At 43.8% G+C, this 16,519-nt stretch overlaps 1 protein-coding gene across 1 annotated transcript in view; it reads right to left on the bottom strand.

The window, feature by feature from the left end:
- Positions 1-10,669, bottom strand: part of LOC117626362 (alpha-glucosidase-like) — a 21,840-nt gene extending 11,171 nt beyond the window's left edge. Inside the window, exon 1 of the mRNA XM_034358026.1 lies at positions 10,329-10,669. Coding sequence (XP_034213917.1) covers positions 10,329-10,609 — 281 coding nt within the window. The 5' untranslated portion in view covers positions 10,610-10,669. The remainder of the gene's footprint in view (positions 1-10,328) is intronic.
- Positions 10,670-16,519: the final 5,850 nt, after the last annotated feature.

Raw genomic sequence — 16,519 nt, 5'->3', positions numbered from 1 at the left:
GCCGATGTAACCGGCGAAGATTTTGTTGACGAGCCTTTGATATGTTGCCCCCGCGTTCTTCAGACCGAACGGCATGACATTGTAACAGTACAACCCTTTGTCCGTTATGAATGCGGTGTGTTCGCTATCGGGAGGGTGCATGAATATCTGATTATAGCCGGAATAGGCATCCATAAAGCTCAGCAGCTCGTGGCCGGCAGTGGCGTCCACGAGCTGGTCTATCCGTGGTAACGGAAAGCTGTCCTTCGGGCAGGCCTTGTTGAGATCGGTATAGTCTTGGCACATTCGCCACCCGCCTGTGGCCTTTCTGACCATCACAGAATTTGCCAGCCATACCGGATACGTTGCCTCCCGAATAAAGCTGATGGTTTGAAGTTTATCGACCTCCGTACGCATTGCATCGTACCGTTCGGCGTCGTATGATCGGCGCTTCTGCCTTACGGGCTTATAAGCGGGGGAGATGCTGAGTTTATGGCTGATGACCTCAGGGGAGATGCCGGGCATATCCTCGTAAGACCATGCAAATACTTCCGAATGGTGCCACAAGAAATTTATGAATTGCGTTCGGAGGTCAGCAGTGAGTCTCGTGCCGATCCTAACCTGACGATCGGGCCGTTCATCGCTCAAGGTTATCGTCTCTAATTCCTCTGCAGGCTGTGTGTGAGGGGTCGGGGATTCATCTCTTGGATCATCGACTGGTCCCATACCGTTCGGTATCCCCTGCACAGACATGGTCTCGTCGGGGAGTTTGAAAGAGGTTGCCTTGAGGGCCGTGGCATAGCAAGTCCGCGCACTTAACTGGTTTCCTCGGATTGCTCCCGTGCCGTTCGGGGTTGGGAATTTCATCAATAGCATGTGGGGCGAGAGATGCGCCTTAACCCTCGTAAGTGCCGTTCGGCCAACGATGACGTTGTACGCCGTCGGGCAGTCAACGATGAGGAACTGATCGTATGTCGTTGTCTTTCTTGGCGCTGTGCCAAATGTAATCGGCAGTTTAACGCTACCGATCGGTTGGACCAGGTCCCCAGAGAAACTCAGCAAAGGTGTCAACTGCCGGTTGACCTGGTTGTCACCGATTCCCATCTCTCTGAAAGCTTCGGCGAAGATCACGCTCACGGAACTCCCGGTATCGATCAGCACTCGCCCTACATCGTAATCGGCAATTTCAGCTCGGATGATCATCGGGTCGTCGTGGGGATAGAGGATTCCCTCTTCTTCCTCTTGGCAAAATGTGATCGGCTCCCAATGAACTTTTGGTACTTCCTGATGCCGATTCACCTCTATTCCGAGCACCTGAGGAAACTGTGCGGCACGCACATACTGTTTCATAGAACGGTGGCTCATGCCCGCAACGGTAGGGCCACCGCTGATAGTGCTTATCATGTTTATCTGCCGAGTGGGGTTCGACACCGGCGCCGGTGGCTGCCGGGCGATATACTGATCCAGTCTCCCCTCTCGGATCAACCGTTCCACGATCTTTCTCAGGCTTATACAATCTTCCGTATTGTGGCTGTTGTGCTGATGGTATCGGCAGAATTTACCGGTATCCCGGTTGTCTTGCCGATTGGGTCTTCGCAGATTCGGTTTTGGTATTATTTCTTGTTCGTTCATCAGAACGGCCTCATAGGTGGTATTCAATAGGGTAAAGACCTCGTTGCCGTGGTCACGATTAGGTAGGGGTCCTCGGTTGTCGTTGCGACCATACCTCCCTTTTCCCTTCTTCGGCTGGTCTCTTCGATCACGGTTGTCTTTCCTCTTATGGTCTGCCGAATATGAGTCGACCCTCTCGTAGGATGGCGTCTTTGCCGGATAAGCATTTGGTTCGGTATCCTCTCGGCATGCTGAAACACTGGGTTTCGAGTTGAAGTATTCGGCCTTGGCGTGGACTGCCGCCTGCTTCATTAGTTCGTCATACGTGCGCCAGTTGCTGCTGTGTACTAGGTATCGGAAGTGTGAGGACCGAAGGCCACTCTTGAAGGCGCCGTAGGCTGCCCTATCGTCTGTTTCCGGGCACCTCGAGTATTCATGACTGAAGCGTGCCGCGTACTCTCTCAACGGTTCGTCCTCTCTCTGCCGAATCGTGTACAGATCATCGGCAGAGTAAAGACGGTCCGTTTGGATCATGAAGTGATTGAGGAAAATTTGCTTCAGCTCGTCAAAAGAATCTACCGTTTCCGGCTCTAACCGGTAGAACCAGTTCAGGGCTGCCTCGGTAAGGGAAGATGGGAATAGTAGACACTGCCCCTCATCGCTCAGACCCTTGCATCCGATGGCAGATTGAAATGAATGGAGGTGGGTTAAGTGGTCCTCAGTTCCAGTATAAAACGGGATACGCAGTGGCTGTACTTCCCTATCCTGCCGAGAACGCCGGATGCATCTCGTGAACGGTCCGGGCCGAAGCTTTCCCCATTCCGATTCCTGGGAGCGAGCCTTATCGTTTTTCATTTTCTGGATTTTCCGAAAAAGGAGTCGGACAACAGGGTCTCGGCTTGGTATTTCCTCAGAACCATAGTCTTCCGAGCGTCTTCGCGGGCTCACTGAATTATCCCCCGAGTATTGAGTTGGTGCCGAACGGTAGGTGGAAGTTTGCGTATTGGAAGGGATGTACTCGGACGCCGACTCTGTGGAGTCCAGCCCCCTGACCTTCCGAATAGGCGACTTGCTTCCTAAGGCGTTCATCCGGGATTCCCTTAGTCGAGCGCTAATCCTGATCGGAGACCTCTGTCTTTTCGCCTCTCGATCGTTAAGCCTGTGTCGGCAATCGGAGTAGACCTTCTTCGGGACGTGTGGTTGATCCCGGGGTGTCGGTACCACCAACTGTTTGGAAGGCGCGGGCGTTGCCCTCGCTACCTTTCCGTACTTCCTCCTCCCATGAGGGGTTTGCAAGCTCTCGGAAGAGTAAGTTGTCTGGATGTTCTGCGTGTGCTGCTGGTGCAGCAGCTGCTGGGTTTCGTCCACTTTGGAAGACAGAAGGTGGTTGTGCTCCTGAAGCCTAGCCTTGTCCTTCCGGAGGGACGCAATTTGGACTACTAGCTCGGCCTCTGCTGTTGTTTGGGTTGAGGGGGCGTTTTCGAAGGGAGTGCATGGGGGTAGCGCTGGGCTAGCTCCAGTTTGCCTTCCGAACGGCACCCCTTCCTCTGATAGGAAATTGGGTATTGAAGTGGTCCCCATGTGTCTAGGGGATAGTGGGTTGATGGTTTTTATTTCGTTCCCACAGACGGGGCCAAACTGTTGATGCGAAAAAGTGGTTCGACATGTGGTTCGCCCAACTTAGTGATATTGGGTCTTCGGAAGGGAGTTAGTCTTCGGAAGATCAGGTTCCTGCAAAAGGACACGTTCGGTAATACCTTGGGGTACCGGTGTGGTACCGGCCGAAGGCTCTCCGATGCTTAAGTAAGTACGGATTTAGTAAATATCAGATTATAGATCAAGTGGTAGCGTACCGTTGGTTCCTCCCCCCTTCCATTTGGGGATAGGGGTCTCCTTATATAGGCCTTGGGAGGCGTGCACTATGCTCATATTTCCGATGTGGGACTGTAGAAGCGGATTGTGAGCATGACACGTGTCCAGGTGCCAAAAGAGTCGAAATGTACAGATTTCGCAGGTTTCTTGCCGAAGGACCATCGTGATAGATATTGATCCCGTCCACGTGTTTGGTGGCCATAAGTCGATAATATCCGGTATAAACACCATATAAGTTTATCATGGCAGCCCCATCTACTAATGCGAATATTCAAAATGTGTTTCTTCTCCTCCAGATGAAAACATCGCCCAATAACGTCCTCCCTCCATCGCTTAGTAACAAGGTCAATAAGTTCATCCACCTTTGTTGGCATATTAGGGTGTCGTGATAGAGGCGGAATGGTATGTGGGGTAGGGAGCCACATGTCTTGCCTGATATGTATGCTACTCCCATTTCCAACTTGCCATCACAATCCAGCTTCCAAGATTCTTCTTCCTTGGATGATGCCCTTCCAACCCCATGAAGAGAGTTTACCACATTGTGCATTGAGGAAAGTCTTACCCGCAAAACACTTATCATGTAGCGACTCTTGCTAATAATGACTTCAGGTTGTGTAAGATACGGCATCGAATCTTGGCCAGTAAAGCTAAATTAAAGCATCGGAGCTCACGAAAACCAAGCCCTTCCTCTTTCTTCAGTTGCATCAATTTCTCCCAACTAACCCAGTGGATCCCTTGTCTCTCATTTTTAGTTTTCCACCAAAACCGTGCTACGGCACTGTGGATTTCTTTACACAGAGTCACCGACAGCTTAAAGCAAGACATCGCAAAGTAGGGCAAGGCCATTGCTACAACTTTAATGAGAACCTTCTCGCATGCAGGCGACAAGAATTACGCTGCCCATCCATGTAGCTGGCTATCCAACTTCCTTTACACATCATAAAAAACATTTTTCTTGGAGGCCCCAAAATCTGCAAAATCTGCAAAATCTGATGTGATACCCAGGTAGCTTCCAAACTCATTCTGGCTCGAAACCTTCAGGATGGCCTCCGTTTGATTTTGCAATCTACCAGGACAAGTCCGACTGTAATAGATTGAGCTCTTATCAAAATTCAAGCACTGCCCAGAGCCTGCTTCGTAGTAATTTAGTATGTGGAGGAGACAAGCTGCCTCCCTCTCATTAGCTCTGCAAAATACAACTGAGTCATCAGCAAACAAAAGATGACTGATACACACCCCTCCTTGCGGCACCTAGAAGCCGTGCAAGGCTTGCCGAACTTCATAGGATTTTATCAACGTTGTCAAACCTATAGCACAGATAAGAAATAAGAACGGGGACAAGGGATCTCCCTGGCGTAATCCTCTCGTAGGGATAACTTGACCCGTGGCCACACCATTAATCAGGACGTTATACGACACAATAGATATTCAATCCATCACCAAAGTACAAAAGTAAAAGAAAGAATGCTTTTCTTTTGATTTCAAAAGGTTGATCATAATTACAATTGTACAACAATATATATAAGGAGATTGACTCCTTGATTTATGCCACAATTGGCGCCACAATTGGAGGGGAGACAAAGGAGACAAACTAAAGTGATAAAGAACAAGTCAACACTCCCCCTCAAGTTGGTGCATGGATGTTGCACATGCCCAACTTGTCTAGAAACCTGGAGAACTTGTCACTCGAAACCGCCTTAGTGAGAATATCTGCTACTTGATCGTCCGTTCCTATGGGAGGAACCTCAATTACTTTGCTATCTAGCTTCTCCTTAATAAAGAACCTGTCAACCTCTACATGCTTGGTCCTATCATGTTGCACCGGATTATGAGCAATATCACGAGCAGCTTTATTATCACAAAATAACTTCATCGGCTGACCACATTTGACCCCCACATCTTGTAATAGAAACTTAAGCCACAAGAGTTCACAAATACCGAGTGCCATGCCTCTAAATTCAGCTTCTGCGCTTGACCTTGATACAACATTCTGCTTCTTACTTCTCCATGTTACTAGATTTCCCCCAACAAAGGTAAAATACCCGGATGTCGAGCGCCTATCATCCGTTGATCCGGCCCAGTCAGCATCCGTATAGCACTCAATTCTGAAATGCCCATTTCTTCGAAATAAAATTCCTTTACCAGGGCTTCCTTTCAAGTAACTCAATATTCTCATAACTGCACTCATGTGTTGTTCTCCCGGATTGTGCATATATTGACTAATTACACTTAAGGCATGAGCAAGATCCGGCCTAGTGTGAGCCAAGTACATCAATCTTCCCACTAACCTTTGATATCTCCCTTTATCAATCGATCCTTGGTTCTGATCAATACCCAACTTCATTCCTTCGGCCAACGGAGTAGATACTGGCTTGCACGCTGTCATGCCAGTTTCTTTCAACAAGTCAAGAACATACTTCCTTTGTGATAGAAATATCCCAGACTTGCACCTCGACACCTCAATCCCAAGAAAATATTTCAAAGAACCAAGATCTTTCATTTCAAATTCTGTGGACAAATAATTTTTTAAGGCTGCTTGCTCAACAGGATCATTACCAGTAACCACCATATCATCCACATATACGATGAGAGCTGTAACCTTTTCATTCTTGCGTTTCAGGAATAACGTGTGATCCCAATTACTTTGCATATACCCGAATGCTCTCATGGATTTGGTAAATCTACCAAACCAGGCTCTTGGAGACTGCTTCAATCCATACAATGATTTCTTGAGCCTACATACCTTTTGTTTCCTTATGTCCGGATCACTCCGCCCTGGTGGAAGGTCCATGTAAATCTCCTCAGTTAGATCTCCATGGAGGAATGCATTTTTCACATCGAACTGTTGCAAAGACCAATCTAGATTTGCTGCTAAGGAAAGTAGAACACGAACTGTATTAATCTTTGCCACTGGTGCGAAGGTATCAGTGTAGTCGATGCCATATTTCTGTGTATACCCCTTTGCCACCAATCTTGCCTTAAAGCGATCTACCGTTCCATCTGCTTTGTATTTGACCGTATAAACCCATTTGCATCCCACGGACTTCTTTCCGGCTGGCAAGTCTGTTATTTCCCAGGTAGCATTCTTCTTCAACGATCTTAATTCTTCGTTCATTGCATCTTTCCAGCGGGAATCTGCTAAGGCCTCCTTCACACTGTTAGGAATAGATACAGTAGATAATTGATATACAAATGACTTATTTGATTCTGACAGGTGACAGGTAGACACATAATTGTTTAGTGGGTATCTCACTCTTGAATCGGAATTTGGCTCACTCAAGGGATACTTGTGTTTACACTTAGGATCTGCCTCGTAAGTGGGTTTGGGAATACCTCGATTAATACGCTCTGGAAGGCGACGGAGTGGAGTTGCATCCGGTGTAGAAGACGATTGGTTATGAGAATTAAGATAAGATGAGTTTATACTTGGATCTGATATAACATCGGAAGGAAAATCACGTGGCAATTGCTGTAGTTGCTGTTCGGTTCCATTGCAAATAGTGGGCTGCAGCTCATCATCAAGCCCAAACCCCGTGGGACCTATGGGATGTTCTTCCTCCTCCTGCAATGTTTGCTGCTCCTCAGGGACCTGCTCAGTAGACTGATGACCAAAGCACACGGGTTGCTGCCCGTCGCCAGATGTCGTGAGTTGATCACCATGACACGTGGACTGCTGCCCTTCCCTAGGTGCTGTGTACTCCAGACGTGATGACTGCAATGGTTGCTCTTCATGCAGCTCATTTCTAGCCACATGAGAGTAATCAAAGGTCAAAACTTCAGTATTATCTCGGGTCAGAACTTCACTACTTCTGTACTCCCCCTGAAGTGAGGATGTGGGGGATCCAAAAAACATTTCATTCTCATGGAAAATCACATCCTGAGTAATAAACATCTTTTTACTCGAAGGATGATAACAACGATATCCTTTCTGGGTAGTAGCATAACCCAAAAAAACACAACGAATGGCTCGAGGCTCAAGTTTATTATGCCGTTGATGGGGATGGAGGTGAACAAAAGCAACACACCCCAAGGTCCGTGGGGGAAGATTGGGAGTCGGTGGACTGCTAGTCTGAGATGTGAGCGCCTGAAATGGTGTATGGAAGTTGATAGTACGAGAAGGAAGACGATTAATAAGATAAGCTGCGGACGTTAGCGCCTCTCCCCAATAATGTAGAGGCAGATGTGCCTCAATGAGCGAAGCACGAACCATTTCTAACAGGTGTCTATTTTTGCGTTCAGCAACCCCATTCTGTTGAGGAGTATATGGGCACGTGGTCTGATGAACAATACCATGCAGTTCTAGGAAGGAACGAAGTTCCATATTAACATATTCACCACCATTGTCACTTCTAAGAACCTGGATATTCCGATTGTATTGCACAGCAACCATTTTATGGAACCTTTGAAAGGCCGAACTAACTTCGCTTTTCGATTTTAACAAAATAACCCAAGTCATTCTGGTGCAATCGTCAATAAAAGTAACAAACCAGTGAGCACCACCGAGAGTAGGTATTTTTGACGGTCCCCATACATCAGAATGCACGATCATAAAAGGAATGATACTTTTATTGGAACTGGGAGGAAATGAGGTTCGATGGCTCTTAGCCATTTCACAAACATCACACTTGAATTGAGAAACATCAGTCTTGACAAACAAACTAGGAAATAACTTATGTAGATAGCTAAAGGAAGCATGCCCAAGGCGCCTGTGCCACATCCAGATGTCCGACACTTTATTAGTATCCCCATGAGAATCATCAACAGAAAGAGCTTGAGTCAGCAAGCTAGAACTACTGGTGGTCAATTCCAAGTAATAAAGTTTTCCTCTTCTAATACCATAACCAATCGTCTTCCGCGTCCGGATGTCCTTAAAAACACAAAAATAGGGCCAAAAAATAACCAAACATTGTAAGGCAAGGGTTATTTGAGCAACAGACAACAAATTATAATTTAAAGAGGGAACCACAAGAACAGTGTCAAGTTTCATGGTTTTAGAAAGGGAAACAGTGCCTTCCCCAATAACAGGGACGACATTACCGTTAGCAACATTGACCTCGGTTTGTGTTGATGTTTTTAGTGATGGAACCTGTCTAGAATCGCAAGTCATATGTTCAGTAGCTCCGGAATCAATTATCCATGTATTATTCATAACAGAAGTAGAGGTACTTAGTGCCTTACCATCACTACCTGCCGTAGCAATCATGGCAGATGCCTTGTCTGCGATTTGGTCCGAATCATTATTGGTTTTTGCAACAGAGGCTCGAGACTTGTTGCACCGAGGATCACGGGTCCTATCCCAATTATCGGGATATCCAATCAGCTCAAAACAGCGACTCTTGGAGTGTCCTGGCATGCCACAGTGTGGGCACTTACCTTGAGGACGATCTCGGCTTGGCTGGCTAGTCCGAGTTTGTCCTGGCCGGTTTTGTGACCCTTCTCGGTTAGGCCCATAAGGTGATCCACGGGCCTTTGCTGCCATGGCAGCGGGTTCACTCTTGTCAACCTCCGTCTTCATTGCTTCCTTCCGATCGGCTTCACGACGAACATATGCATAAGAAGCCTGAAGGCCAAGTGGGGGATCCTTCCGTAGCACTTCTCCACGCACCTGATCAAACCCATCATCGAGACCACCAAGAAACACATAGACTCGTTGTCTCTCAGTGGATTTTTGAAACACCTTGATGTCATTTTCACACTCCATGGATACTTTATTAAAGTGATCCAATTCTTGGAAAATCTCAGTTAGCTCCCCAAAATAGGTAGCCAAAGGTCGGCCATTCTGACGAAGACGTGATGCCTTCTGATTCAACGAATAAATTCTAGCCTCGTCATTCTCATCGAAGTATGCTGTCTTAAGGGAGTCCCAAATCTCCTTTGATGTAGACAGCCTAATGTACCGTTTCATAATCTCAGGCTTCATTGAAGACAAAAGCCAACTCTTAATTTTTTGATCTTCAGAGAACCAATCATCATATTTAGGATCATCTTCATTAGGTGCCTTGATAGACCCACGAAGATATCCCATCTTTTTCCTTCCAGCAATATGGATTTGAATGAGAGGAGCCCATAAATCATAGTTCTTTTCATCCAAAACCATACCAATATTAAAGCTTGAATTCTCTGACTGCACCATAATTGGAGCGGCCGCTGGAACAATCTGAGAACCAGCTCCCTTTTCTTCAGCCATCTCTCTTGCTGTCGGTATAGCCTAAAACCTGCAGCGTTGATGGGATTCTGGAACAATACGGACAGACTAACAAAACAGGGGGCAGCAACAACTTCACAATTGCTCGCTGCAATTGATCAAGAACACGGCAGAAGAGAAAAGAAAAAAAAAAAAAACAATCAAAGAATGCTAGCTCTGATACCAAAAAGAAAGAATGCTTTTTTCCTTTTTAATTTCAAAGGTCGGGTTGTTTTTTAATTACAATTGTACAACAACATATATAAGGAGATTGACTCCTTGATTTATGCCACACTTGGCGTCACAATTGGAGGGGAGACAAAGGAGACAAACTAAAGTGGAGGGAGACAAACTAAAGTAACTAAAGTGCAGAGGCAAAGTGGATCCAATAAGGAATCCAATAAAGAACAAGTCAACAGTTCCGAGTTTAAGAAAGTATGGCAAGCATCTTGTAAGTAAGAGAGCAATTAATTTATTAATAGTCTTCTATTTGTATGGCTAATATTGTGGAGTGAAATGGTAATTGGGTTTTTGGTCAATAAGGGTCTTAGCTATATATTCTATATTATGGACGGTTGGGATGTTTTGCAATATCCTAATGAGAATTTAAAAAAAAAATGAAAACGTGAGATTATAAACTAATCTAAGATTAATAAATTGAGAATGGTTAATTACGAAGTACCTGGCGTGAAGGTTGAGATTTGGGATGTCAGGTCCGTAGAGGGAGGATTTCTTGATGAGGCCAAGATTAGCAGTCAATGAGTTCCCAGAAGATTCATAGTTGACTGACTGAATTTTGTATCCAAACCCAGCAACTGCAGCTTCTTTTGCTCCCTTGGTATTTGATGATGAAACTAAACCACAGTGAAAGACAGCAGACAAGAAGAAGAAGAAGAAGAAGAAGAAGAGTGGAGGATGATATATTGGTTTTGGTTTGTTTGGTCTGCTTCTTTTCATCTTCATTTTCTCTGTTTCTGTGCTTGGGTTTTCCTCCTTTCTGTGAGGCGTGAGAGGACTTTTGTAATGCACTTTCCAATCTTGTATTGTAATTCGTATCTGTTTGTGAATATATAGCTTTCATATGTGAACCCCGCACACATGACTAGATGGAAAGAAAAAAAGATCTTTATCTCACCTTTTTTGTTTTCAAAATTGGGTGTTTTTGAGTGTTTTTGGGGTTTGGGTTCTTACCAAACGGGTTTTTGGGGTTTTGGACTTAAAATCTATTTTTCAATTTATAAAATTGGATCCAAGTAGGATACTAAACGAACTTGTAGATTTTAGGTATTTTTTGTCAAAATTTGGTGAATTTAATTTGATTAGAGGGAGTGTGTTGTGCGAAGGACTACCAAGAATGACTCATGTTGGTCCCAACAATGCTTTTTAGGGTGTGATTAGTGACTATGATCCGTTGTTAATATGCTAGATTTAACACTCATGTGCGATTAGTGACTATGATCCGTTGTTAATATGCTAGATTTAACACTCATGTGTGATTAGTGACTATGATCCGTTGTTAATATGCTAGATTTAACACTCATGTGCGATTAGTGACTATGATCCGTTGATGCATCCTAATAGTAATAAAAAGTTGACTAATGAGTAGTAACATGTGAAATGCATGCTAAAGTATTTGTAGATACAAGTCTAGCGATTTTGAATTTTCAAGAATTGGAATTGCTTACGGGAAAACACCAAAACTGTGAACTTTTTATATCCTTGAATCCTTGATGTTGCTGAAAATGAAAAGAGAGAAGTGCTTGTGTTAATTCAATTATACAGTAGTCTATTCAATTGTACAGAGACTACTGTATTTTGTCCTCTTTTTTTTTTTTGTGTTTGGCCAGAAGTATCCAAAATCTACAACAGAAGCTGCAGCCAATTGGATTCACTGTAAAAACTCTATTTCATTAGAAATTTTTTATTTAAAAATATATAAATAATGTGGTCCATATACATACTTCATACAAAGAAAAAGAAGGGGATGGCTTTTTATTTTCTGCAGTAAATAGTTGAATGTGACAACCAATGAATTTCCCAGAAGCCAACTTTTTTCTATTTCTTGCAATACACGTTTTGGAAATTTGGAAGCATGACTTGTGAAGGTCAATGCTAATTTTCTTTTCAAGTTCGGAATGCTAATTTTCTTTTCGGATGCAAATCTAGCGATTTTGAATTTTCAATAATAAGGATCAGACAATGAATAAGAACGTCATGGATAGAGGTCAAGGTCTAGGTTCTTCCCACCACGTGATGGAGAAATCTTGTCCTTTTTTCACGTTCTTTGCAGGTTAAAGTAATGATAAGGAAAAATGCTTGCAAACTTGTAGAACGCCTTGGTTAATGTTCTCTAGTCAAATAACCATTGACTTGTAAAACCACAAGCATTGACTTGCATCTTGTAGAAGACGTTTAGATAAATTTTTAGTATTCTAAAAAATGGATTTTTGCCTCCAAATCTCAAACCAAAAACCCTAACTTCCGAACTTGTTCCAAAATTGTTATCAAGCCTTGAACCCTAATCACAAACCCACTCTAGGGCACTTATGGCTCGATTAGGCTTGGATATTCATGTAACTGGACCTTGGGGTTCGATCTTAATATAGGGTTAGTACGACATAACCGGACATATCCTAGTTAGTTTAGTGCGCCTTGAGGTAAATTTTAACAAGTTGTTTGTTGTTGGAATCCCGATAAAATTTTGGAGGGAAAGATTGCAACACATATTCGCCAGAATAGGACTATCACGTCAAAGTTCGTCGGGATAGAAAAAGTTTGCTGGAGTAGGTCTATCTCTACAAAATTCACCGAGATATTTCTATCCTGACGAAAATTCATCGAGACAGGTCATGGTTCTGTCTGATTACGTTGTACAAACCCAAGATTGAGATTGAAACCTTAATCATAAAGTCCTAGGTCGAGTTACATGAGTATCCAAGCCTAATTGAGTCCTAAGTGCTTTAGCACAAATTAAGGCCACAATAAAAGTTTAGCATACTAGCAAATGGGTTTAGAACTTGCCTACCCTCGTATTACCATAATCACTTAGAAATTTAAACAAGAAAAAACCTTTGCCGACGCTCTAGTTAGAGCAAGTCCACCGCTGGACTCAAACTAGGCAAAAGGCCCCCCTTGCAATCCCAGAAGCCCTCCAGCGCGCGACTAGGAGTCTAGGCAAGCCATGGGTCCCACCAACCCGGGCAAGCCCAAGGGCAAATTCTGCCTGGGCTGAAGCCCAAAGGCGCTGACGTCAGCGACGTAAATCCACATTTTTTTTTTATTGTTGGCACTTGAAAATCAAGCACCAATAGTAAAAAAATTTGAATTTCGCGGGCTGACGTCAGCGCTTACAGAACCCAACGGAAAAATGTCACGTGGCGCTTCCTGGGGGCTACGATGATTTATATATATATATATTTTTCAAAAATCCGACGGCCCGCCTTTTTTGGGCCAAAAAAATACCAAAAAATACTAGATTTTTCCTTATAAATACCTATCAATTTTATTCACTTTCCACACCAAATCTTCATACAAACTCTTCTCCTTCCAATATTTTTTTTCCATTCCACTCACATTTTTCTACATACAAAATCTTCATACATAAATAATATGACTATTTTTAAAAAATATTTGCACATGAAAACAAAGTTTAATTAAAACAAACCTTATTTTATTGCAAACAACACACAAAACAAAGCCTAATTAAAAACAAAGCATAATTCCAAACACACCACGCACAAAATAAAACATAATTAAAAACAAAACATAATTCCAAACACACCACACACAAAATAAAGCAAACTTGAAAACAAATCATTAATCTTGACTCCATCCATTGTGATTGCCTTTCATCTCCCACAAGTGCTCGATCAAATCAACTTGACGCCTCTCGTGAACATACGAAAATTGCATTTCCTGGTAACGATCAATCATGGGGTTGTTGAATTGACCATCCCGAAGTAATGGTTCGTGCTCCAATGGATGTCCATTTGGTCCAATCGGCCTTTCATAAATTCTTGTCAAGGCCGTGTTCATGAGATCTGGTGACAGGACCCGCCCCGAAATTCCCAAAAATCGGAGCGAATCCCGTCTCGTTACCGACATCTCCCCGATGCCGGGCCCACTTACTAAGAATCGAGACTTTCTACCAAAAAATTTAGCAGAGTCTCCCCTGTAAATTGAACATTTTCCCAAAAATTTCAACCTGCTCAAAATTCACAGTTTAAAGTACCCAACCAGCAGCATGCTTTAAAGCAAATAAACAGTTTACAACAAAGGCCTCCGGCCTCAAAGATCAACCCTAGCAAGGGCGATAACAGAGCATATCTAAGGAATTTAAATACAACAAAAACAAAGTTCAAGGAAAACAAAAGCAAGGAATCCTACGATGGCTCAAGGCTCGTGAGCACACGATCCGGCTCAGCTGCGGAGCTCAGTCGACTACTGGCTGGGGTGCAAAACAGAAAAATGTGAGTGGACAAAAATAAAGTTCAGTTCAGTGTAAACCAACGTAATATAACCCCACTGTTTAATAAACAAAGCAAGAAAATCCGAATGCATCCCAAATCATCAAAATCAAATAAATATTTATATATGTCAAAACCAAACCAATGCCGGATGCCAAGTCCGAAATCCAAACAGAACACTAAACAAACCCACCAATTAAATATTATAAGTCCCAAACCAAACTCTCGAAAGCGTACCCATTGGCACGACCGGCAAGAAGTATCCTCACCGAAAAACAAGAATGAATGAATAGTTATATACATATGTAAATATATATAATATAAGAGATATATATACATATATAATAATAATATAAATATGACCAACACCTAGTTGTACCGGGGAAACAATCCAACCGGGGGATTGTTTGACTAGTCACCATGGCAGAGTCCCCATGAAGAGTCCTCAATTCACCATGTAACTAGGGAACGAGCCGTCCAACCGGGGGACTAACTCTCAGCCAGCACGTACAGTCGATACCCTCAAAACTTGTACGTCTGTGACCAGTCCTACGTGCGCAGACTACCCAATCAAGGGTCTACAGCAACATCCCGTCAAGGATGCTCCGGGTTCCGACAATTCCAAGTATCTCAAGTGTCCGTATCCAAGTTCCAAATCTGGGGAGGTACATAGGGTAGTGCTTATAGCACTCCAAACTGACATTCTATACTCATCACTTTCCAAAATCTCATCTCAACAACCCAAGTACCCCACACATAGCCAAACATATATATAAATTCTCAAAATCCATATATACATACTCAAGATACTCAAATATGTCAAAACCCAAATATATTACCAATACTTTATGAAAATAAAGAATTTAACTATTAAATATAACATGCATTTCAATGACTATTTAAATCATATGCATAAAATTCTCATTATAAAACCATGCTTATAAGTTGAAAACAAAGTCCACTCACAAGTAGTCCCACACTGCCTGACCCTGAGAGGGTCCTGCCTGCTGCGTATGCGTGGTCGGAGTACCTATTTCAGAATACAAATACGGGATTAATATAAAGGGTTTCGAACGAGAACTTGAATTAAAATCCTAATTTCCCGGGTTTCTAGCGAGTGTACGAGGAACGGAACAAACTGGAAGTTCCTAAGAGTTCCACAAGGTTTAAGACACAAGTCCCGTAAGTTTGGTCCAAAAAGGACGGTTAGATTGCTCACGATCGAACGGTTATCGAAAAATCTTCAAACTTTAAATTATTGAATCGGAACATCCGGGGCTCCGATTCATGATCCGTGAAATCCTACTCGTTCCTAGGAAAGTCTAGAGTAACATATATTGGAATGGAGTCGATCCAACGGTCCGAACCTATCGAACCCGGATAACGCACAAAATGCGAAAATCCGTTCGATAGTCATACGATGTCCGAATTGAGATCCGTAAAATCCTACGCACTCGTGACAACCAGGAGATCGCATTGGGACAAAAATCACGTTTGCTACAGTGCCCACGCGCCGCCACACGCGCTGGCAGCGCGTGGGTGTCCAAAGCGATAACCCTTCGTCGGAAAAACTCAACACCTCGGCTCAAGACTCCTATCCTAGGTACAACACCCTATTTGGAGTCACTTTTGTTCTTGGGCCTACCCCAAAAACTGACCGGAAGTGGCCGGAATCGGAAACCCAAAACCGGCCGAAACCTAAGTTGAAATTCAGTTAACCTACGCTCAAAATTAACGAAATCCTACCCAACCATCAGCTAGAGCATGGAAAATAGGTAGAAAACCATACCTTACTCGTCAAATTTGGTGGAGAAATGAGAGAGAACGAGAGGTCGAAAGTTGGGCAAAAATCTGTCAAAACCGCTACGTTTCGTGGCTGTTTCCGGCGACCACGACGGCGGATCGAGGTGGTGGTGGGGTGGAATGGAAAGTAGGAAGTGTGGTGGTTCCAACGGAACCGGTGCCGCCCCAAGTGGCGGCGTGTGGTGGCGGTGGCGATGGTGGGAAGTGAGTCGTCGCAAGCCAAAAATGAAAAAGGGGGGGGTTTTCTGGTTCGCAGGAGAGAGAGAGAGAGAGAGAGAGAGAGAGAGAGAGAAAATCTGGTTTTAAAAAAACAACTTCGAAATATTTACGGTTTTGCCATTGTCGATGTTTTGATCGTAACTTCTTCGTTACAACTCCGAATCGAGCCCACTACGTGTCTACGGACTCAACTCAATACGATCTACCCAAAAATACCAGCCACTGCCCCAAAATCTGTCCGGGTAATAAAATGACCAAAATACCCCTACCCCAAGGGTAAATCCGTAAATTCAAAAATTAATTAACTTGAGAAATTTAATTTAGGAATTTAGTTTAGAGTCGGGGTGTTACATCTGGTTTGAACACATCTGGAGCATCATAATCA

This window comes from Prunus dulcis, chromosome 4 (assembly GCF_902201215.1).
Source record: "Prunus dulcis chromosome 4, ALMONDv2, whole genome shotgun sequence".
In the NCBI taxonomy this organism is placed as follows: Eukaryota; Viridiplantae; Streptophyta; class Magnoliopsida; order Rosales; family Rosaceae; genus Prunus; species Prunus dulcis.
This window is presented reverse-complemented; position numbering and strand designations above follow the sequence as displayed.